General features: G+C 44.4%; 1 protein-coding gene across 2 annotated transcripts in view; it reads left to right on the top strand.

Moving 5' to 3' along the window:
- LOC142912390 (gap junction gamma-1 protein-like) overlaps positions 1-24,661 on the top strand; it is a 34,299-nt gene extending 9,638 nt beyond the window's left edge. For both annotated transcript variants that reach the window (XM_076060559.1, XM_076060560.1), the window contains exons 3-5: positions 17,981-18,312; positions 19,845-20,327; positions 24,005-24,661. In XM_076060559.1, coding sequence (XP_075916674.1) covers positions 18,011-18,312; positions 19,845-20,327; positions 24,005-24,209 — 990 coding nt within the window. In that variant the 5' untranslated portion in view covers positions 17,981-18,010 and the 3' untranslated portion in view covers positions 24,210-24,661. The remainder of the gene's footprint in view (positions 1-17,980; positions 18,313-19,844; positions 20,328-24,004) is intronic.
- The last annotated feature ends 324 nt before the right edge of the window (positions 24,662-24,985 follow it).

Genomic DNA, 24,985 nt, shown 5'->3' with positions numbered 1-24,985 from the left:
GTAGATGTAGATGCCACTGGTTCTTTACGTTCTGCAGATGTAGATGCCACTGGTTCTTCGCATTCTGCAGATGTAGATGCAACTGGTTCTTCACGTTCTGTAGATGTAGATGCCACTGGTTCTTCACATTCTGCAGATGTAGATGCCACTGGTTTTTCAAGTTCGCAGATGTAGATGCCACTGATTGATAATTGTTTTTTTACCCTTTTATCTGGCAACAAAACTGACACCTTTTTTACAAGGAGTCATGTTTACATTGACCACAATACCTGCCGTCGGAACGCAAACAAAAAACAACTCTGATAATGTATGCACTGTCCTTGAAATTGATTGGTCCACACCTGAGACAGCTTTCTTTAGAGCCTCGTCTCACATGGTGTTGGACCAGAAGACGCCAAAAGGCACACAACTCAAAGACAATGCACCATCAGAGTATTTGAGCTCGGGGTAAGCATTTACACCATTGGAAACCTCATTTGCCAGTAACAAAATATGATAATTGGTTTTTTACCCTTTATTCTGGCAACAAAACTGACACCTTTTTTACAAGGAGTCATGTTTACATTGACCACAATGCCTTGCGGTCGGAACGCAAACAAAAAACAACAACTCTGATAATGTATTGGTCCAACACCATGTGAGACGAGGCTATAAAGAAACCTGTCTCAGGTGTGGACCAATCAATTTCAAGGACAGTGCATAGATTATCAGAGTTGTTTTTTGTTTGCGTTCCGACCGCAGGCATTGTGGTCAATGTAAACATGACTGCTTGTAAAAAAGGTGTCAGTTTTGTTGTCAGATAAAAGGGTAAAAACACAATTATCATATTTTGTTACTGGCAAATGAGGTTTCCATTGATGCCACTGATTCTTCACGTTCTGTAGATGTAGATGCCACTGGTTCTCCACGTTCTGCAGATGTAGATGCCACTGGTTTTTCACGTTCTGCAGATGTAGATGCCACTGGTTCTTCACGTTCTTCAGATGTAGATGCCACTGGTTCTTCACGTTCTGCAGATGTATATGCAACTGGTTCTTCACGTTTTGCAGATGTAGATGCCACTAGTTCATCATGTTCTGCAGATGTAGATGCCACTGGTTCTTCGTGTTCTGCAGATGTAGATGTAACTGGTTCTTCACGTTCTGCAGATGTAGATGCCACTGGTTCTTCACGTTCAGTAGACGTAGATACCACTGGTTTTTGCGTTCTGCAGATGTAGATGCCACTGGTTCTTCACGTTCTGCATATGTAGATGTCACTGGTTCTTCGCATTCTGCAGGCGATGATGCCACTGGTTCTTCACATTCTGCAGATGTAGATGCCATTGGTTCTTCACGTTCTACAGATGTAGATGCCACTGGTTCTTCACGTTCTGCAGATGTAGATGCCACTGGTTCTTCATGTTCTGTAGATGTAGATGCAACTGGTTCTTCACGTTCTGCAGGTGTAGATGCCACTGGTTCTTCACGTTCTGTAGATGTAGATGCAACTGGTTCTTCACGTTCTGCAGATGTAGATGCAACTGGTTCTTCACGTTCTGCAGATGTAGACGCCACTGGTTCATCATGTTCTGCAGATGTAGATGCCACTGGTTCTTCGTGTTCTGCAGATTTAGATGCCACTGGTTCTTCATGTTCTGCAGATGTAGATGCAACTGGTTCTTCACGTTCTGCAGATGCAGATGCAACTGGTTCTTCACGTTCTGCAGATGTAGATGCCACTGGTTCTACATGTTCTGTAGATGTAGATGCCACTGGTTCTTCACGTTCTGTAGATGTAGATGCAACAGGTTCTTTACGTTCTGTAGATGTAGATGCAACAGGTTCTTCACGTTCTGCAGATGTAGATGCCATTCTGCAGATGTAGATCCCACTGGTTCTTCGTGTTCTGTAGATGTAGATGCAACTGGTTATTCACGTTCTGCAGATGTCACTGATTCTTCGCGTTCTGCAGACGCAGATGCCACTGGTTCTTTGCGTTCTGTAGATGTAGATGCCAATGGTTATTCACTTTTTGTAGATGTAGATGCCACTGGTTCTTCACATTCTGCAGATGTAGATGCCATTGGTTCTTCACGTTCTACAGATGTAGATGCCACGGGTTCTTCACGTTCTGCAGATGTAGATGCCACTGGTTCTTCACGTTCTGGAGATATAGATGCCATTGGTGCTTCACGTTCTGCAGATGTTGATGCCACTGGTTCTTCACGTTCTGTTGATGTAGATGCCACTGGTTCTTCCCGTTCTGCAGATGTTGATGCCACTGGTTCTTCGCATTCTGCAGATGTAGATGCCACTGGTTCTACATGTTCTGTAGATGTAGATGCCACTGGTTCTTCACGTTCTATAGATGTAGATGCAACAGGTTCTTTACGTTCTGTAGATGTAGATGCAACAGGTTCTTCACGTTCTGCAGATGTAGATGCCATTCTGCAGATGTAGATCCCACTGGTTCTTCGTGTTCTGTAGATGTAGATGCAACTGGTTATTCACGTTCTGCAGATGTAGATGTCACTGGTTCTTCGCGTTCTGCAGACGCAGATGCTACTGGTTCTTTGCGTTCTGTAGATGTAGATGCCAATGGTTATTCACTTTTTGTAGATGTAGATGCCACTGGTTCTTCACATTCTGCAGATGTAGATGCCATTGGTTCTTCACGTTCTACAGATGTAGATGCCACTGGTTCTTCACGTTCTGCAGATGTAGATGCCACTGGTTCTTCACGTTCTGGAGATGTAGATGCCATTGGTGCTTCACGTTCTGCAGATGTTGATGCCTCTGGTTCTTCACGTTCTGTTGATGTAGATGCCACTGGTTCTTCCCGTTCTGCAGATGTAGATGCCACTGTTCATCACGTTCTGCAGATGTAGATGCCACTGGTTCTTCACGTTCTGCAGATGTAGATGCCATTGGTTCTTCACGTTCAGTAGACGTAGATGCCACTGGTTTTTCACGTTCTGCAGATGTACATGCCACTGGTTCTTTACGTTCTGTAGATGTAGATTCAACTGGTTCTTCACGTTCTGCAGATGTAGATGCCACTGGATCTTCACGTTCTGCAGATGTAGATGCCACTGGTTCTTCACGTTCTGCAGATGTAGATGCAACTGGTTCTTCACGTTCTGCAGATGTAGATGCCACTGGTTCATCATGTTCTGCAGATGTAGATGCCACTGCTTCTTCGTTTTCTGCAGATGTAGATGCCACTGGTTCTTCATCTTCTGCAGATTTAGATGCCACTGGTTCTTCACGTTCTGCAGGTGTATATGCCACTGGTTCTTTTCGTTCTGCAGATGTAGATGCCACTGGTTCTTCACGTTCTGTAGATGTAGATGCAACTGGTTCTTCACGTTCTGCAGATGTAGATGCAACTGGTTCTTCACGTTCTGCAGATGTAGATGCCACTGGTTCATCATGTTCTGCAGATGTAGATGCCACTGCTTCTTCGTGTTCTGCAGATTTAGATGCCATTGGTTCTTCATGTTCTGCAGATGTAGATGCAACTGGTTCTTCACGTTCTGCAGATGTAGATGAAACTGGTTCTTCACGTTCTGCAGATGTAGATGCCACTGGTTCTACATGTTCTGTAGATGTAGATGCAACTGTTTCTTCACGTTCTGTAGATATAGATGCCACTGGTTCTTCACGTTCTGTAGATGTAGATGCAACAGGTTCTTTACATTCTGTAGATGTAGATGCAACAGGTTCTTCACGTTCTGCAGATGAAGATGCCATTCTGCAGATGTAGATCCCACTGGTTCTTCGTGTTCTGTAGATGTAGATGCAACTGGTTATTCACGTTCTGCAGATGTAGATGCCACTGGTTCTTCACGTTCTGTAGATGTAGATGCCACTGGTTCTTCGCGTTCTGCAGATGTAGATCCACTGGTTCATCGCGTTCTGCAGATTATTATGCCACTGGTTCTTCACGTTCTGCAGATGTACATGCCACTGGTTCTTCACATTCTGTAGATGTAGATGCCACTGGTTCTTCGCGTTCTGCAGATGTAGATGCCACTGGTTCTTCGCATTCTGCAGATTATGATGCCACTGGTTCTTCACGTTCTGTAGATGTAGATGCAACTGGTTCTTCACGTTCTGCAGATGTAGATGCCACTGGTTCTTCGCATTCTGCAGATGTAGATGCCACTGGTTCTTCACATTCTGTAGATGTAGACGCCACTGGTTCTTCACATTCTGTAGATGTAGATGCAACTGATTCTTCACGTTCTGTAGATGCCACTGGTTCTTCACGTTCTGTAGATGCCACTGGTTCTTCACGTTCTGTAGATGTAGATGCCACTGGTTCTTCATGTTCTGTAGATGTAAATGCAATTGGTTATTCACGTTCTGCAGATGTAGATGCCGTTGGTTCTTCGTGTTCTGTAGATGTAGATGCCACTGCTTCTTCACGTTCTGTAGATGTAGATGCCACTGGTTCTTCACGTTCTGTAGATGTAGATGGCACTGGTTCTTCACGTTCTGCAGATGTAGATGCCACTGGTTCTTCACGTTCTGCAGATGTAGATGCCACTGGTTCTTCGCGTTCTGCAGATGTAGATACCACTGGTTCTTCGCGTTCTGCAGTTGTAGATGCCACTGGTTCTTCGCGTTCTGCAGATTATGATGCCACTGGTTCTTCACGTTCTGTAGATGTAGATGCAACTGGTTCTTCACGTTCTGCAGATGTAGATGCCACTGGTTCTTCGCATTCTGCAGATGTAGATGCCACTGGTTCTTCACATTCTGTAGATGCCACTGGTTCTTCACATTCTGTAGATGTAGATGCAACTGGTTCTTCATGTTTTGTAGATGTAGATGCCACTGGTTCTTCACGTTCTGTAGATGTAGATGCCACTGGTTCTTCACGTTCTGTCGATGTAGATGCCACTGGTTCTTCACGTTCTGTAGATGTAGATGCCACTGGTTCTTCATGTTCTGTAGATGTAGATGCCACTGGTTCTTCACATTCTGTAGATGTAGATGCAACTGGTTCTTCATGTTCTGCAGATGTAGATGCCACTGATTCTTCACGTTCTGTAGATGTAAATGCAACTGGTTCTTCACGTTCTGCAGATGTAGATGCAACTGGTTCTTCACGTTCTGCAGATGTAGATTCCACTGGTTCATCATGTTCTGCAGATGTAGATGCCACTGGTTCTTCATGTTTTGCAGATTTAAATGCCACTGGTTCTTCATGTTCTGCAGATGTAGATGTAACTGGTTCTTCACGTTCTGTAGATGTAGATGCAACAGGTTCTTCACGTTCTGCAGATGTAGATGCCATTGGTTCTTCGTGTTCTGTAGATTTAGATGCCACTGGTTCTTCACGTTCTGTAGATGTAGATGCAACTGCTTCATCACGTTCTGCAGATGTAGATGCCACTGGTTCATCATGTTCTGGTTCTTCATGTTCTGCAGATGTTGATCCCACTGGTTCTTCGTGTTCTGTAGATGTAGATGCAACTGGTTATTGACGTTCTGCAGATGTAGATGCCACTGGTTCTTCACGTTCTGTAGATGTAGATGCCACTGGTTCTTCGCGTTCTGCAGATGTAAATGCCACTGGTTCATCGCGTTCTGCAGATGTAGATGCCACTGGTTCTTCACGTTCTGCAGATGTAGATGCCACTGGTTCTTCGCATTCTCTAGATTTCACTGGTTCTTGACGTTCTGTAGATGTAGATGCCACTGGTTCTTCGCATTCTGCAGATGTAGATGCCACTGGTTCTTCACATTCTGTAGATGTAGATGCCACTGGTTCTTCGCGTTCTGCAGATGTAGATGCCACTGGTTCTTCGCGTTCTGCAGATGTAGATGCCACTGGTTCTTCGCATTCTGCAGATTATGATGCCACTGGTTCTTCACGTTCTGTAGATGTAGATGCAACTGGTTCTTCACGTTCTGCAGATGTTGATGCCACTGGTTCTTCGCATTCTGCAGATGTAGATGCCACTGGTTCTTCACATTCTGTAGATGTAGATGCCACTGGTTCTTCACATTCTGTAGATGTAGATGCAACTGGTTCTTCACGTTCTGCAGATGTAGATTCCACTGGTTCATCATGTTCTGCAGATGTAGATGCCACTGGTTCTTCATTTTTTGCAGATTTAAATGCCACTGGTTCTTCATGTTCTGCAGATGTAGATGCAACTGGTTCTTCACGTTCTGTAGATGTAGATGCAACAGATTCTTCACGTTCTGCAGATGTAGATGCCACTGGTTCTTCGCGTTCTGCAGATGTAGATGCCACTGGTTCTTCACGTTCTGTAGATGTAGATGCAACTGGTTCTTCACGTTCTGCAGATGTTGATGCCACTGGTTCTTCGCATTCTGCAGATGTAGATGCCACTGGTTCTTCACATTCTGTAGATGTAGATGCCACTGGTTCTTCACATTCTGTAGATGTAGATGCAACTGGTTCTTCACGTTCTGCAGATGTAGATTCCACTGGTTCATCATGTTCTGCAGATGTAGATGCCACTGGTTCTTCATGTTTTGCAGATTTAAATGCCACTGGTTCTTCATGTTCTGCAGATGTAGATGCAACTGGTTCTTCACGTTCTGTAGATGTAGATGCAACAGGTTCTTCACGTTCTGCAGATGTAGATGCCATTGGTTCTTCGTGTTCTGTAGATTTAGATGCCACTGGTTCTTCACGTTCTGTAGATGTAGATGCAACTGCTTCATCACGTTCTGCAGATGTAGATGCCACTGGTTCATCATGTTCTGGTTCTTCATGTTCTGCAGATGTTGATCCCACTGGTTCTTCGTGTTCTGTAGATGTAGATGCAACTGGTTATTGACGTTCTGCAGATGTAGATGCCACTGGTTCTTCACGTTCTGTAGATGTAGATGCCACTGGTTCTTCGCGTTCTGCAGATGTAGATGCCACTGGTTCATCGCGTTCTGCAGATTGTTATGCCACTCGTTCTTCCCGTTCTGCAGATGTAGATGCCACTGGTTCTTCACGTTCTGCAGATGTAGATGCCACTGGTTCTTCGCATTCTCTAGATTTCACTGGTTCTTGACGTTCTGTAGATGTAGATGCCACTGGTTCTTCGCATTCTGCAGATGTAGATGCCACTGGTTCTTCACATTCTGTAGATGTAGATGCCACTGGTTCTTCGCGTTCTGCAGATGTAGATGCCACTGGTTCTTCGCGTTCTGCAGATGTAGATGCCACTGGTTCTTCGCATTCTGCAGATTATGATGCCACTGGTTCTTCACGTTCTGTAGATGTAGATGCAACTGGTTCTTCACGTTCTGCAGATGTTGATGCCACTGGTTCTTCGCATTCTGCAGATGTAGATGCCACTGGTTCTTCACATTCTGTAGATGTAGATGCCACTGGTTCTTCACATTCTGTAGATGTAGATGCAACTGGTTCTTCATGTTCTGCAGATGTAGATACCACTGGTTCTTCGCATTCTGCAGATTATGATGCCACTGGTTCTTCACGTTCTGTAGATGTAGATGCAACTGGTTCTTTACGTTCTGCAGATGTTGATGCCACTGGTTCTTCGCATTCTGCAGATGTAGATGCCACTGGTTCTTCACATTCTGTAGATGTAGATGCCACTGGTTCTTCAGATTCTGTAGATGTAGATGCAACTGGTTCTTCATGTTCTGCAGATGTAGATGCCACTGATTCTTCACGTTCTGTAGATGTAGATGCCACTGGTTCTTCACGTTCTGTAGATGTAGATGCCACTGGTTCTTCACGTTCTGTAGATGTAGATACCACTGGTTCCTCATGTTCTGTCGATGTAGATACCACTGGTTCTTCACGTTCTGCAGATGTAGATGTAACTGGTTCTTCACGTTCTGCAGATGTAGATGCCACTGGTTCATCATGTTCTGCAGATGTAGATGCCACTGCTTCTTCGTGTTCTGCAGATTTAGATGGCATTGGTTCTTCATGTTCTGCAGATGTAGATGCAACTGGTTCTTCACGTTCTGCAGATGTAGATGAAACTGGTTCTTCACGTTCTGCAGATGTAGATGCCACTGGTTCTACATGTTCTGTAGATGTAGATGCAACTTTTTCTTCACGTTCTGTAGATATAGATGCCACTGGTTCTTCACGTTCTGTAGATGTAGATGCAACAGGTTCTTTACATTCTGTAGATGTAGATGCAACAGGTTCTTCACGTTCTGCAGATGAAGATGCCATTCTGCAGATGTAGATCCCACTGGTTCTTCGTGTTCTGTAGATGTAGATGCAACTGGTTATTCACGTTCTGCAGATGTAGATGCCACTGGTTCTTCACGTTCTGTAGATGTAGATGCCACTGGTTTTTCGCGTTCTGCAGATGTAGATGCCACTGGTTCATGGCGTTCTGCAGATTATTATGCCACTGGTTCTTCCCGTTCTGCAGATGTAGATGCCACTGGTTCTTCACGTTCTGCAGATGTACATGTCACTGGTTCTTCACATTCTGTAGATGTAGATGCCACTGGTTCTTCGCGTTTTGCAGATGTAGATGCCACTGGTTCTTCGCATTCTGCAGATTATGATGCCACTGGTTCTTCACGTTCTGTAGATGTAGATGCAACTGGTTCTTCACGTTCTGCAGATGTAGATGCCACTGGTTCTTCGCATTCTGCAGATGTAGATGCCACTGGTTCTTCACATTCTGTAGATGTAGACGCCACTGGTTCTTCACATTCTGTAGATGTAGATGCAACTGATTCTTCACGTTCTGTAGATGTAGATGCCACTGGTTCTTCACGTTCTGTAGATGTAGATGCCACTGGTTCTTCACGTTCTGTAGATGTAGATGCCACTGGTTCTTCATGTTCTGTAGATGTAAATGCAATTGGTTATTCACGTTCTGCAGATGTAGATGCCGTTGGTTCTTCGTGTTCTGTAGATGTAGATGCCACTGCTTCTTCACGTTCTGTAGATGTAGATGCCACTGGTTCTTCACGTTCTGTAGATGTAGATGGCACTGGTTCTTCAAGTTCTGCAGATGTAGATGCCACTGGTTCTTCACGTTCTGCAGATGTATATGCCACTGGTTCTTCGCGTTCTGCAGATGTAGATACCACTGGTTCTTCGCGTTCTGCAGTTGTAGATGCCACTGGTTCTTCGCGTTCTGCAGATTATGATGCCACTGGTTCTTCACGTTCTGTAGATGTAGATGCAACTGGTTCTTCACGTTCTGCAGATGTAGATGCCACTGGTTCTTCGCATTCTGCAGATGTAGATGCCACTGGTTCTTCACATTCTGTAGATGCCACTGGTTCTTCACATTCTGTAGATGTAGATGCAACTGGTTCTTCATGTTTTGTAGATGTAGATGCCACTGGTTCTTCACGTTCTGTAGATGTAGATGCCACTGGTTCTTCACGTTCTGTCGATGTAGATGCCACTGGTTCTTCACGTTCTGTAGATGTAGATGCCACTGGTTCTTCATGTTCTGTAGATGTAGATGCCACTGGTTCTTCACATTCTGTAGATGTAGATGCAACTGGTTCTTCATGTTCTGCAGATGTAGATGCCACTGATTCTTCACGTTCTGTAGATGTAAATGCAACTGGTTCTTCACGTTCTGCAGATGTAGATGCAACTGGTTCTTCACGTTCTGCAGATGTAGATTCCACTGGTTCATCATGTTCTGCAGATGTAGATGCCACTGGTTCTTCATGTTTTGCAGATTTAAATGCCACTGGTTCTTCATGTTCTGCAGATGTAGATGCAACTGGTTCTTCACGTTCTGTAGATGTAGATGCAACAGGTCCTTCACGTTCTGCAGATGTAGATGCCATTGGTTCTTCGTGTTCTGTAGATTTAGATGCCACTGGTTCTTCACGTTCTGTAGATGTAGATGCAACTGCTTCATCACGTTCTGCAGATGTAGATGCCACTGGTTCATCATGTTCTGGTTCTTCATGTTCTGCAGATGTTGATCCCACTGGTTCTTCGTGTTCTGTAGATGTAGATGCAACTGGTTATTGACGTTCTGCAGATGTAGATGCCACTGGTTCTTCACGTTCTGTAGATGTAGATGCCACTGGTTCGTCGCGTTCTGCAGATGTAGATGCCACTGGTTCATCGCGTTCTGCAGATTGTTATGCCACTCGTTCTTCCCGTTCTGCAGATGTAGATGCCACTGGTTCTTCACGTTCTGCAGATGTAGATGCCACTGGTTCTTCGCATTCTCTAGATTTCACTGGTTCTTGACGTTCTGTAGATGTAGATGCCACTGGTTCTTCGCATTCTGCAGATGTAGATGCCACTGGTTCTTCACATTCTGTAGATGTAGATGCCACTGGTTCTTCGCGTTCTGCAGATGTAGATGCTACTGGTTCTTCGCGTTCTGCAGATGTAGATGCCACTGGTTCTTCGCATTCTGCAGATTATGATGCCACTGGTTCTTCACGTTCTGTAGATGTAGATGCAACTGGTTCTTCACGTTCTGCAGATGTTGATGCCACTGGTTCTTCGCATTCTGCAGATGTAGATGCCACTGGTTCTTCACATTCTGTAGATGTAGATGCAACTGGTTCTTCATGTTCTGCAGATGTAGATGCCACTGGTTCTTCACATTCTGCAGATTATGATGCCACTGGTTCTTCACGTTCTGTAGATGTAGATGCAACTGGTTCTTTACGTTCTGCAGATGTTGATGCCACTGGTTCTTCGCATTCTGCAGATGTAGATGCCACTGGTTCTTCACATTCTGTAGATGTAGATGCCACTGGTTCTTCACATTCTGTAGATGTAGATGCAACTGGTTCTTCATGTTCTGCAGATGTAGATGCCACTGGTTCTTCGCGTTCTGCAGATGTAGATACCACTGGTTCTTCGCGTTCTGCAGTTGTAGATGCCACTGGTTCTTCGCGTTCTGCAGATTATGATGCCACTGGTTCTTCACGTTCTGTAGATGTAGATGCAACTGGTTCTTCACGTTCTGCAGATGTAGATGCCACTGGTTCTTCGCATTCTGCAGATGTAGATGCCACTGGTTCTTCACATTCTGTAGATGCCACTGGTTCTTCACATTCTGTAGATGTAGATGCAACTGGTTCTTCATGTTTTGTAGATGTAGATGCCACTGGTTCTTCACGTTCTGTAGATGTAGATGCCACTGGTTCTTCACGTTCTGTCGATGTAGATGCCACTGGTTCTTCACGTTCTGTAGATGTAGATGCCACTGGTTCTTCATGTTCTGTAGATGTAGATGCCACTGGTTCTTCACATTCTGTAGATGTAGATGCAACTGGTTCTTCATGTTCTGCAGATGTAGATGCCACTGATTCTTCACGTTCTGTAGATGTAAATGCAACTGGTTCTTCACGTTCTGCAGATGTAGATGCAACTGGTTCTTCACGTTCTGCAGATGTAGATTCCACTGGTTCATCATGTTCTGCAGATGTAGATGCCACTGGTTCTTCATGTTTTGCAGATTTAAATGCCACTGGTTCTTCATGTTCTGCAGATGTAGATGCAACTGGTTCTTCACGTTCTGTAGATGTAGATGCAACAGGTCCTTCACGTTCTGCAGATGTAGATGCCATTGGTTCTTCGTGTTCTGTAGATTTAGATGCCACTGGTTCTTCACGTTCTGTAGATGTAGATGCAACTGCTTCATCACGTTCTGCAGATGTAGATGCCACTGGTTCATCATGTTCTGGTTCTTCATGTTCTGCAGATGTTGATCCCACTGGTTCTTCGTGTTCTGTAGATGTAGATGCAACTGGTTATTGACGTTCTGCAGATGTAGATGCCACTGGTTCTTCACGTTCTGTAGATGTAGATGCCACTGGTTCGTCGCGTTCTGCAGATGTAGATGCCACTGGTTCATCGCGTTCTGCAGATTGGTATGCCACTCGTTCTTCCCGTTCTGCAGATGTAGATGCCACTGGTTCTTCACGTTCTGCAGATGTAGATGCCACTGGTTCTTCGCATTCTCTAGATTTCACTGGTTCTTGACGTTCTGTAGATGTAGATGCCACTGGTTCTTCGCATTCTGCAGATGTAGATGCCACTGGTTCTTCACATTCTGTAGATGTAGATGCCACTGGTTCTTCGCGTTCTGCAGATGTAGATGCTACTGGTTCTTCGCGTTCTGCAGATGTAGATGCCACTGGTTCTTCGCATTCTGCAGATTATGATGCCACTGGTTCTTCACGTTCTGTAGATGTAGATGCAACTGGTTCTTCACGTTCTGCAGATGTTGATGCCACTGGTTCTTCGCATTCTGCAGATGTAGATGCCACTGGTTCTTCACATTCTGTAGATGTAGATGCAACTGGTTCTTCATGTTCTGCAGATGTAGATGCCACTGGTTCTTCACATTCTGCAGATTATGATGCCACTGGTTCTTCACGTTCTGTAGATGTAGATGCAACTGGTTCTTTACGTTCTGCAGATGTTGATGCCACTGGTTCTTCGCATTCTGCAGATGTAGATGCCACTGGTTCTTCACATTCTGTAGATGTAGATGCCACTGGTTCTTCACATTCTGTAGATGTAGATGCAACTGGTTCTTCATGTTCTGCAGATGTAGATGCCACTGATTCTTCACGTTCTGTAGATGTAGATGCCACTGGTTCTTCACGTTCTGTAGATGTAGATGCCACTGGTTCTTCACGTTCTGTAGATGTAGATACCACTGGTTCCTCATGTTCTGTCGATGTAGATGCAACTGGTTATTCACGTTCTGCAGATGTAGATGCCGTTGGTTCTTCGTGTTCTGTAGATGTAGATGCCACTGGTTCTTCACGTTCTGTAGATGTAGATGCCACTGGTTCTTCACGTTCTGTAGATGTAGATGGGACTGGTTCTTCACGTTCTGCAGATGTAAATGCCACTGGTTCTTCACGTTCTGCAGATGTAGATGCCACTGGTTCTTCGCGTTCTGCAGATGTAGATACCACTGGTTTTTCGCGTTCTGCAGATGTAGATGCCACTGGTTCTTCGTGTTCTGCAGATTATGATGCCACTGGTTCTTCACGTTCTGTAGATGTAGATGCAACTGGTTCTTCACGTTCTGCAGATGTAGATGCCACTGGTTCTTCGTATTCTGCAGATGTTGAAGCCACTGGTTCCTCACATTCTGTATATGTAGATGCCACTGGTTCTTCACATTCTGTAGATGTAGATGCAACTGGTTCTTCATGTTCTGCAGATGTAGATGCCACTGATTCTTCACGTTCTGTAGATGTAGATGCCACTGGTTCTTCACGTTCTGTAGATGTAGATGCCACTGGTTCTTCACGTTCTGTAGATGTAGATGCTACTGGTTTTTCATGTTCTGTAGATGTAGATGCCACTGGTTCTTCACATTCTGTAGATGTAGATGCAACTGGTTCTTCATGATCTGCAGATGTAGATGCCACTGATTTTTCACGTTCTGTAGATGTAGATGCAACTGGTTCTTCACGTTCTGCAGATGTAGATGCCACTGGTTCTTCACTTTCTGTAGATGTAGATGCCACTGGTTAATCATGTTCTGTAGATGTAGATGCAACTGGTTCTTCGTGTTCTGCAGATTTAAATGCCACTGGTTCTTCATGTTCTGCAGATGTAGATGCAACTGGTTCTTCACGTTCTGCAGATGTAGATGCCACTGGTTCTTCATGTTCTGTAGATGTAGATGCAACTGGTTCTTCACGTTCTGTAGATGTAGATGCTACTGGTTCTTCACATTCTGTAGATGTAGATGCAACTGGTTCTTCATGATCTGCAGATGTAGATGCCACTGATTCTTCACGTTCTGTAGATGTAGATGCAACTGGTTCTTCACGTTCTGCAGATGTAGATGCCACTGGTTCTTCACGTTCTGTAGATGTAGATGCCACTGGTTAATCATGTTCTGCAGATGTAGATGCCACTGGTTCTTCGTGTTCTGCAGATTTAAATGCCACTGGTTCTTCATGTTCTGCAGATGTAGATGCAACTGGTTCTTCACGTTCTGCAGATGTAGATGCCACTGGTTCTTCATGTTCTGTAGATGTAGATGCAACTGGTTCTTCACATTCTGTAGATGTAGATGCCACTGGTTTCTTCACGTTCTGTAGATGTAGATGCAACAGGTTCTTCACGTTCTGTAGATGTAGATGCCACTGGTTCTTCACGTTCTGTAGATGTAGATGCCACTGGTTAATCATGTTCTGCAGATGTAGATGCCACTGGTTCTTCGTGTTCTGCAGATTTAAATGCCACTGGTTCTTCATGTTCTGCAGATGTAGATGCAACTGGTTCTTCACGTTCTGCAGATGTAGATGCCACTGGTTCTTCATGTTCTGTAGATGTAGATGCAACTGGTTCTTCACGTTCTGTAGATGTAGATGCCACTGGTTCTTCGTGTTCTGCAGATTATGATGCCACTGGTTCTTCACGTTCTGTAGATGTAGATGCAACTGGTTCTTCACGTTCTGCAGATGTAGATGCCACTGGTTCTTCGTATTCTGCAGATGTTGAAGCCACTGGTTCCTCACATTCTGTATATGTAGATACCACTGGTTCTTCACATTCTGTAGATGTAGATGCAACTGGTTCTTCATGTTCTGCAGATGTAGATGCCACTGATTCTTCACGTTCTGTAGATGTAGATGCCACTGGTTCTTCACGTTCTGTAGATGTAGATGCCACTGGTTCTTCACGTTCTGTAGATGTAGATGCTACTGGTTTTTCATGTTCTGTAGATGTAGATGCCACTGGTTCTTCACATTCTGTAGATGTAGATGCAACTGGTTCTTCATGATCTGCAGATGTAGATGCCACTGATTTTTCACGTTCTGTAGATGTAGATGCAACTGGTTCTTCACGTTCTGCAGATGTAGATGCCACTGGTTCTTCACTTTCTGTAGATGTAGATGCCACTGGTTAATCATGTTCTGTAGATGTAGATGCAACTGGTTCTTCGTGTTCTGCAGATTTAAATGCCACTGGTTCTTCATGTTCTGCAGATGTAGATGCAACTGGTTCTTCACGTTCTGCAGATGTAGATGCCACTGGTTCTTCATGTTCTGTAGATGTAGATGCAACTGGTTCTTCACGTTCTGTAGATGTAGATGCTACTGGTTCTTCACATTCTGTAGATGTAGATGCAACTTGTTCTTCATGATCTGCAGATGTAGATGCCACTGATTCTTCACGTTCTGTAGATGTAGATGCAACTGGTTCTTCACGTTCTGCAGATGTAGATGCCACTGGTTCTTCACGTTCTGTAGATGTAGATGCCACTGGTTAATCATGTTCTGCAGATGTAGATGCCACTGGTTCTTCGTGTTCTGCAGATTTAAATGCCACTGGTTCTTCATGTTCTGCAGATGTAGATGCAACTGGTTCTTCACGTTCTGCAGATGTAGATGCCACTGGTTCTTCATGTTCTGTAGATGTAGATGCAACTGGTTCTTCACATTCTGTAGATGTAGATGCCACTGGTTTCTTCACGTTCTGTAGATGTAGATGCAACAGGTTCTTCACGTTCTGTAGATGTAGATGCCACTGGTTCTTCACGTTCTGTAGATGTAGATGCCACTGGTTAATCATGTTCTGCAGATGTAGATGCCACTGGTTCTTCGTGTTCTGCAGATTTAAATGCCACTGGTTCTTCATGTTCTGCAGATGTAGATGCAACTGGTTCTTCACGTTCTGCAGATGTAGATGCCACTGGTTCTTCATGTTCTGTAGATGTAGATGCAACTGGTTCTTCACGTTCTGTAGATGTAGATGCCACTGGTTTCTTCACGTTCTGTAGATGTAGATGCAACAGGTTCTTCACGTTCTGCAGATGTAGATGCCACTGGTTCTTCACGTTCTGTAGATGTAGATGCCACTGGTTAATCATGTTCTGCAGATGTAGATGCCACTGGTTCTTCGTGTTCTGCAGATTTAAATGCCACTGGTTCTTCATGTTCTGCAGATGTAGATGCAACTGGTTCTTCACGTTCTGCAGATGTAGATGCCACTGGTTCTTCATGTTCTGTAGATGTAGATGCAACTGGTTCTTCACATTCTGTAGATGTAGATGCCACTGGTTTCTTCACGTTCTGTAGATGTAGATGCAACAGGTTCTTCACGTTCTGTAGATGTAGATGCCACTGGTTCTTCACGTTCTGTAGATGTAGATGCCACTGGTTAATCATGTTCTGCAGATGTAGATGCCACTGGTTCTTCGTGTTCTGCAGATTTAAATGCCACTGGTTCTTCATGTTCTGCAGATGTAGATGCAACTGGTTCTTCACGTTCTGCAGATGTAGATGCCACTGGTTCTTCATGTTCTGTAGATGTAGATGCAACTGGTTCTTCACGTTCTGTAGATGTAGATGCCACTGGTTTCTTCACGTTCTGTAGATGTAGATGCAACAGGTTCTTCATGTTCTGTAGATGTAGATGCAACAGGTTCTTCACGTTCTGCAGATGTAGATGCCATTGGTTCTTCGTGTTCTGTAGATTTAGATGCCACTGGTTCTTCACGTTCTGTAGATGTAGATGCAACTGATTCATCACGTTCTGCAGATGTAGATGCCACTGGTTCTTCATGTTCTGTAAATGTAGATGCAACTGGTTATTCACGTTTTGCAGATGTAGTTGCCACTGGTTCTTCACGTTCTGTAGATATAGATTCAACAGGTTCTTCACGTTCTGTAGATGTAGATGCAACTGCTTCATCACGTTCTGCAGATGTAGATGCCTCTGGTTCATCATGTTCTGGTTCTTCATGTTCTGCAGATGTAGATCCCACTGGTTCTTCGTGTTCTGTAGATGTAGATGCCACTGGTTCTTCACGTTCTGCAGATGTAGATGCCACTGGTTCATCGCGTTCTGCAGATTACGATGCCACTCGTTCTTCCCGTTCTGCAGATGTAGATGCCACTGGTTCTTCACGTTCTGCAGATGTAGATGCCACTGGTTCTTCGCGTTCTCTAGATTTCACTGGTTCTTGACGTTCTGTAGATGTAGATGCCACTGGTTCTTCGCATTCTGCAGATGTAGATGCCACTGGTTCTTCACATTCTGTAGATGTAGATGCCACTGGTTCTTCGCTTTCTGCAGATGTAGATGCCACTGGTTCTTCGCGTTCTGCAGATGTTGATGCCACTGGTTCTTCGCATTCTGCAGATTATGATGCCACTGGTTCTTCACGTTCTGTAGATGTAGATGCAACTGGTTCTTCACGTTCTGCAGATGTAGATGCCACTGGTTCTTCGCATTCTGCAGATGTAGATGCCACTGGTTCTTCACATTCTGTAGATGTAGATGCCACTGGTTCTTCACATTCTGTAGATGTAGATGCAACTGGTTCTTCATGTTCTGCAGATGTAGATGCCACTGATTCTTCACGTTCTGTAGATGTAGATGCCACTGGTTCTTCACGTTCTGTAGATGTAGATGCCACTGGTTCTTCACGTTCTGTAGATGTAGATGCCACTGGTTCTTGATGTTCTGTAGATGTAGATGCAACTGGTTATTCACTTTCTGCAGATGTAGATGCGGTTGGTTCTTCGTGTTCTGTAGATGTAGATGCCACTGGTTCTTCACGTTCTGTAGATGTAGATGCCACCGGTTCTTCACATTCTGTAGATGTAGATGGCACTGGTTCTTCACGTTCTGCAGATGTATATGCCACTGGTTCTTCACGTTCTGCAGATGTAGATGCCACTGGTTCTTCACGTTCTGCAGATGTAGATGCCACTGGTTCTTCAAGTTCTTCAGATCTAGATGCCACTGGTTCTACACGTTCTGCAGATCTAGACGCCACTGGTTCTTCGTGTTCTGCAGATGTAGATGCCACTGGTTCATCACGTTCTACAGATGTAGTTGCCAATGGTTCTTCACCTTCTGTCGATGTAGAGGCCACCACTGCCATTTATTGTGCGTGGAGGTTGAACTTACGACTCTCATTCCAAACGGGCAAATGGACAAACGGGATAGATTTTTTTATTATCTCTAAAAGTCTTTAAGTTGAAGGTTTGTAAGTAGAGTAGTGCATGTACAAACTCGTGTGAACATTTCCCCGCAGCGGCGTCGCTGCATCTGACCGGCGGCCACGATGAGCTGGGTCTACCTCACGCAGCTGCTGGAGAAGGTTGATCGGCACTCCACCTTCCTGAGCAAGCTGTGGATCACCACCTTCCTCATCTTTCGCATCATTCTCACGACGGTCGCCGGCGAGTCCATCTACTACGACGAGCAGGGCAGCTTCGCGTGCAACACGGCGCAGCCCGGCTGCGAGAACGTCTGCTACGACAGCTTCGCACCGCTCTCCCACGTCCGCTTCTGGGTGTTCCAGAGCATCGCGGTTGCCACGCCCACCATCCTGTACCTCGGCTTTGCAGTGCATCGCATCACCAGGTACGGAGGTCCCCGGAGGGAGTTTTCACAGCGGGGGGGCTACGGTGGAAATTTGAATGGCTGCCCGCAGTTGGAAATGTTTTAATTTGTTTTTTAATTAGGCTGCGCCGTCGATTTGGTCACGAGTTTGAACGGTGAAAGGGCCGGCAAGGTTTCCCCTTGACTTAGGAATGGAGTTCCGTTCCCGAGCCCCCCCGTCGGTACGTCCGAACGGCTAGTTTACTTCAGGAGAGCGAATCTGCGCTGTGTTTAAACACGCACCCGGTCAGCGTCGTGAAATACGCTGCGGTTCAACAGCAAAAAGGGAAGTATTGTTAAACTCTTCAACAGTAAGAAATATAATACATCTGCATGCGATATTATAATTGCGTAGTGTATCTATATTTATTATAGGGAATTTTGTGAATATGTGTGTCTGTTCGAAATGTTTAGCGTACTTCCCGACATGCAACACACTTGAAATTTGCCATGTGGGTACTTTCCATACTGTACACCATGCAAACATAAAAATACACTTTTTTGGGGGGGGGGGGATGACGATGAAGTGTGACGAGAATCTATATCTGGTGAGCTTTTGTGGTATCGAGTAATTGGGAATAGGCCGATTCTAAAGAAATCTACAACCTTCGATTCCTTTGCGCGATCTAAAGAATCGAATCTTGGCGCGCGAGCGTACGTTTTTTTTCCGCCGCGCGTTGGGTTTTATTTAAATTTTTATGAATGAGGCAATGATCATCGTTTATTTTTTTATTTGTATATGTTATGTTTTTAAGTTTTGAGAAGTTTTTCAATATTTTTTTCCCCCGGGCAACGCCGGGTGCTTCCCGCTAGTAGTAAATAAAGCGTAAAATAAAGGAAGGTAAATATTTTCACTTACCTCGAGTCCCGATGCTGGCTTGCTTGTAGCGCACAGACATCCACAACAACAACCGCCATTTGCCACTAATCGGTGGTGACGTCACCGCGGTGCTTGTGCCAGGCTACGTGCACGGTAAGGCCACGCACACACAGACACACGCGGACGCGCACGGGGCCACACACGCACAAAGACAAAATTCCCCCGTGTAGTCTGCACAGGCTGTCGGGATAAGCGCTGCTCATGAGCGCTGCCTCAAAGCACACGAGGGGGGTCTATGGCCAAAGCCACGCCGGGCTGCATTTTTCTCCCCAGTTGGCAAAGTTTTTACAAATCTCAACAGGTACTCATTCGAGGCTTAGTCGACCTAGGGTAGGCCCAGAACTGATTCGGATCATTGTCACCGGCACGGACACTTTAAGTGGTCTCTCAGAGGCGACGATCAGAAGTGAAAGTGGAATCCCGGACAGCCTCGTAGCTAAAATTTTGATTTAAAGCTTTCGTGACTGCAGTAATTCATATTCTTAGTTTTTTCGGTAAAGTCACGTTGAAGAGCCTCGTAGCTGTTGCTGTTCGTCGTAATGTCACGTTTCATAGCGAGCGCATATTTCCATTTGCTCGCGACGTTTCACACCGAGGGGTGAAACTTCAACGCCGCCGCTCTCTGTCGTGGTAGGATCGAGTACAAGCGAGACGAACAAACCAAGCGAGCCAAGCGAGCCGGCGGCCCCGACCGCGTGGTTGAATGCACGGAGAAAGAGGAGGAGGTGGTGGAGGAGGTGGAGGTGGAAGAGGAGCTGGAGGGTGAAGAAGACGGCAAGGGGAAACAGCACAACGAGCGGTGGAGGATCAAGACGGACGGCCTGATGGTGGCCTACACCCTCCAGCTGCTGGCCCGCACGCTGGCCGAGGTCGGCTTCCTGGTGGGGCAGTACCTGATGTATGGCTTGGAGGTGGCACCGCGCTTCCAGTGCGTCCGTGACCCCTGCCTGAATAGCGTCGACTGCTTTGTGTCGCGCCCCACAGAGAAGACCGTATTCCTTCTGGTCATGTACGCAGTCGCCGGTCTCAGCCTCCTGCTCCAACTGTCCGAGATTGCCTACCTGGGGCTGGGCGCCATCCACGACTCGCTGAGCGGGAGGCACCGGCCACGGAGCAGGTGTGGGGCCTCGCCGGCGCGGTTGGCATTGCGTCACGTAAACTAAACGTGCTGGGTCGCTACCGGCTCGACACTCGCCGGCTGTGTGTCAGAGAGCGACCCCCAACTACGCCGACAATTCGAGTTTCCGTGACGTTTCGCCGATGATGACAACAGCAAAAACATCATGGGACCTCCCTTGCCAGTAACAAAATATAAGAATTGGTTTTACCCTTTTCTAGAAATAAAACAGCTGTGTGAACATGATAACACCAAACGTAAACCTCTTGCAAGGAATCATCTCACTGCATTGGCCACGCACACGGTACTTGTAATGAACATGCAAAAAGAAACACGCTCTGGTAGTCTATGATGATGCATTGTCTTTGAAACTGATTGGTCCACACCAGAGACAGCTTTCTTTAGAGCCTCGTGTGTCTCACCCCGAGCTGTCAATGTCTTCATAGTGGCATTGTCCTCTCATCTAACACTGTTTGAGACTAGGCTCTAAACAAAGCTGTCTCTTATTCTTGGTTCTTTCGGTAAAGTCACGTGGAAGGGAAATAATAACGGTTCCGTCAGCTTCCCAACCGCTATATATATAGATGTTGTGTATAGTTTATAGTGTAGTGTATAATGTAGTGTATGTGTTGATAGCTATGTATATAGATGTTGTGTATAGTTTATAGTGTAGTGTATAATGTAGTGTATGTGTTGATAGCTATGTATATAGATGTTGTGTGTAGTGTATAGTGTATAATGTAGTGTATGTGTTGATAGCTATGTATATAGATGTTGTGTGTATTGTATAGTGTAGTGTATAATGTAGTGTATGTGTTGATAGCTATGTATATAGATGTTGTGTATAGTTTATAGTGTAGTGTATGTGTTGATAGCTATGTATATAAATGTTGTGTATAGTTTATAGTGTAGTGTATAATGTAGTGTATGTGTTGATAGCTATATATATGTTGTGTGTAGTGTATAGTGTATGTGTTGATAGCTATGTATATAGATGTTGTGTGTGTAGTGTATACTGTATAGCGTAGTGTATGTTTTGATAGCTATGTATATAGCTGTTGTGGGTAGTTTATAGTGTAGTGTACAATGTAGTGTATGTGTTAATAGTATGTATATAGATGTTGTGTTTGTAGTGTATAGTGTAGTGTATGTGTTGATAGCTATGTATATAGATGTTGTGTTTGTAATGTATAGTGTAGTGTATGTGTTGATAGCGATGTATATAGATGTGTGTAGTTTATAGTGTAGTGTATGTGTTGATAGCTATGTATATAGATGTTTGTAGTTTATAGTGTAGTGTATAGTGTAGTGTATGTGTTGATAGCTATGTATAGATGTTGTGTGTAGTGTATAGTGTAGTGTATGTGTTGATAGCTATGTATATAGATGTTGTGTATAGTTTATAGTATAGTGTATAATGTAGTGTATGTGTTGATAGTTATATATATAGATGTTGTGTATAGTGTATAGTGTAGTGTATGTGTTGATAGCTATGTATATAGATGTGTGTGTAGTGTAGTGTATGTGTTGATAGCTATGTATATAGCTGTTGTGTGTGTAGTGTATACTGTATAGTGTAGTGTATGTGTTGATAGCTATGTATATAGATGTTGTGTGTAGTTTATAGTGTAGTGTACAATGTAGTGTATGTGTTGATAGCTATGGATATAGATGTTGTGTTTGTAGTGTATAGTGTAGTGTACGTGTTGATAGCTATATATATGTTGTGTATATTTTATAGTGTAGTATATGTGTTGATAGCTATGTATATCGATGTTGTGTGTGTAGTGTATAGTGTAGTGTATGTGTTGATAGCTATGTATATAGATTTTGATTTAAAGCTTTCGTGACTGCAGTAATTAATATTCTTAGCTCTTTCGGTAAAGTCACGTTGAAGGGAAACAATAAAATAATAAAAAATATATATAAAACAATAAAAATTCTCACGACGTTTCGACCATAACACAAACGGTCGTCATCAGGTGTGTCGGTTTGCATCAATTTATTTATTTTTAAACGGTGTCTTTATTTATTTTTAAAAAACATCAGCGCCACGCGCAGCGATTTGGCAGTTTATTTAGAAGGACGAGTCCATCTATGTTCTGAAAAGAGGAGGGGGGAGACGAAAAATTAATGTATGCTGTCTGAAAGCCACTGTAAGCGTGAACAATCAATTAAGACCTGAAATGGTTAATCAAATCTTTCCAATGATTGCTAAGCCAGAATCCATCTTCTCGGTTGGAATTGTCTCTGTGCTTGTATATGTGGATAGCCTCATGAACGAATCTCTCATGGTAGCCAGATGGCTTACAAAGAACCTCTGTCTTGGAAAAGTCAATGTCATGTGAGCCTACTGAATTATAACAATGATCTGCCACGGCCGAGGTGTTGGTCCTACCGTGTTTAAGGTCTGCTTTGTGTTCACGGATGCGGTCCGAGACGTGGCGTTTGGTTTCTCCAATGTACTGTATGTCCGGAATCACTTCTTTTACAGACGGAACCAGATCACGGATTTTATGTAATGTGTTGAAACGGACCTGGATCTTGTGTTTATTCAAGATTTTAGAGATCTTTTTTGTGATCCCTGCAATGTAGAGTAAAGTGATGGTTTTGAAAGGCTCCTCAAGAGGGTCCTTCATGGTTTGAGTGATAGCTTTGCGGATTGTATAGTTGGAGTAACCATTAGCCTTAAGAACTTGGTGTACGTGCTTGAGTTCACTGACTATGTGTTCCTGGTCGGATATGCATTGGGCTGTATGGTACAGAGTCTTGATGAGAGAATTCTTCTGTGATGGATGGTGGTGGGAATCCGGTTTTATTGTTTTATATATATTTTATTATGTTATTGTTTCCCTGCAACGTGACTTTACCGAAAGAGCTAAGAATATGTATATAGATGTTGTGTGCACTATACACTGCACTATACACTGCACTATACACTACACTATACACTGCACTATACACTGCACTATACACTACACTATACACTACAATACACTGCACTATACACTGCACTATACACTGCACTATCCACTGCACTATGCACTGCACTATACACTACACTATACACTGCACTATACACTACACTATACACTGCACTATTCACTACACTATACACTGCACTATACACTGCGCTATACACTACACTATACACTACACTATACACTACACTACACACTACAGTACACTATAAACTACACTATACACTACTATCCACTGCATTATACACTACACTATGCACTGCACTATACATTACACTATACACTACACTATACACTACACTATACACTACACTACACACTACAGTAAACTATACACTACACTATACACTACTATCCACTGCACTATACACTACATTATGCACTGCACTATACACTACACTATACACTACACTATACACTGCACTATACACTACACTATACACTACACTATACACTGCACTATACACTACTATACACTACGCTATACACTACACTATACACTACACTATACACTACTATACACTACACTATACACTGCACTTTATACTACTATACATTACACTATACACTGCACTTTATACTACACTATACACTGCACTATACATGCGATATAACCAAAAAACCCTCTATCATGGAGAGTGTATATATATATTTTGTTAATGAAAATACTCTTATTGAAATTCGACTCGTTTCTAGGGTGGCAGATGCTGTCGAGCCGGAGTCCACGGCGGGTCCCAGAGCGACGTCACCATCGGAATTGTGGCAGCTCCGTGACGAGGTGCAGGAGCTTCAGACGGAGCTGGGGGCGACGCCGAGGGCCCACCAGGAGCCCCCCGAGCAGGCCGCTGGCGGCGCCTCCCACGGCGTGGACGCGCCCCACGACCTGCACGTCTTGATTTAGCGGGATGGTTTTACTCTCGGGCGTCGTTATCGCTCAAATCGCTTTTTGCCATCCCACGTTCCATTTACTCGGCCCCCCAATGCCCCGCCGCCGTTTTGATCGTCTCGACTTTGGAGGTTTTCTTGACATTCTTCCGTCAAGATTTAATCGGAGGCGACCGTTTGCGCTTTTAAGATTCGAGCGGCAGAGCACGGGCACCCCGCTAACGCGCTCGCGACGGCACGGGGGGCACGCCGGCACCCAGCCTCGTGGCTCGGGGGATTCGGCGCTGGGTTTGTAACCCAGAGCATTGAGAGTTCAAATCTCCTTAGAACGCGTTTTGTGTGACATCGTGGCTTTCGCATTCGGCCAACGTATAAACGCACGAGTCGGGGGGAATGTTTGCGTGAGGGTTTGTAATCAATATGGAGGTGTGTTTTGATTAAAGAAACCCAAATATTTTTGTTACTTTAGCTTACTTCTTAATTTGCGTGAGTTTCTGTTGTCATTTTTTGTTAAATTTCCTCGTTCATCAGTGGACAAGAGGGCCCGAGTTTAGCGGGCACGTCGTTATTATACCGTAACAGCCTGCTCCGATTTATATTGACAAAACAAAAGGCGTTTAAGGTGTTGGCTATGCCAACAGCGGATAACCACGTGCAGTGTTTGAAAGCTATTATTCATCATTAGACCTCCTTTGCCAGTACCAAAATGTAATGATAGGGTTTTTCCCCTTTTTTCTGGCAACAAAACTGAAACCTTTTTACGAGGATTCATGTTACTGCATTAACCACAAT

The sequence above is a fragment of the Petromyzon marinus genome, unplaced genomic scaffold (genome assembly GCF_048934315.1).
Source record: "Petromyzon marinus isolate PM22_M1 ecotype Great Lakes invasive population unplaced genomic scaffold, UKy_Petmar_22M1.pri1.0 PM_G_Scaffold_20, whole genome shotgun sequence".
NCBI lineage: Eukaryota > Metazoa > Chordata > Hyperoartia > Petromyzontiformes > Petromyzontidae > Petromyzon > Petromyzon marinus.
This window is presented reverse-complemented; position numbering and strand designations above follow the sequence as displayed.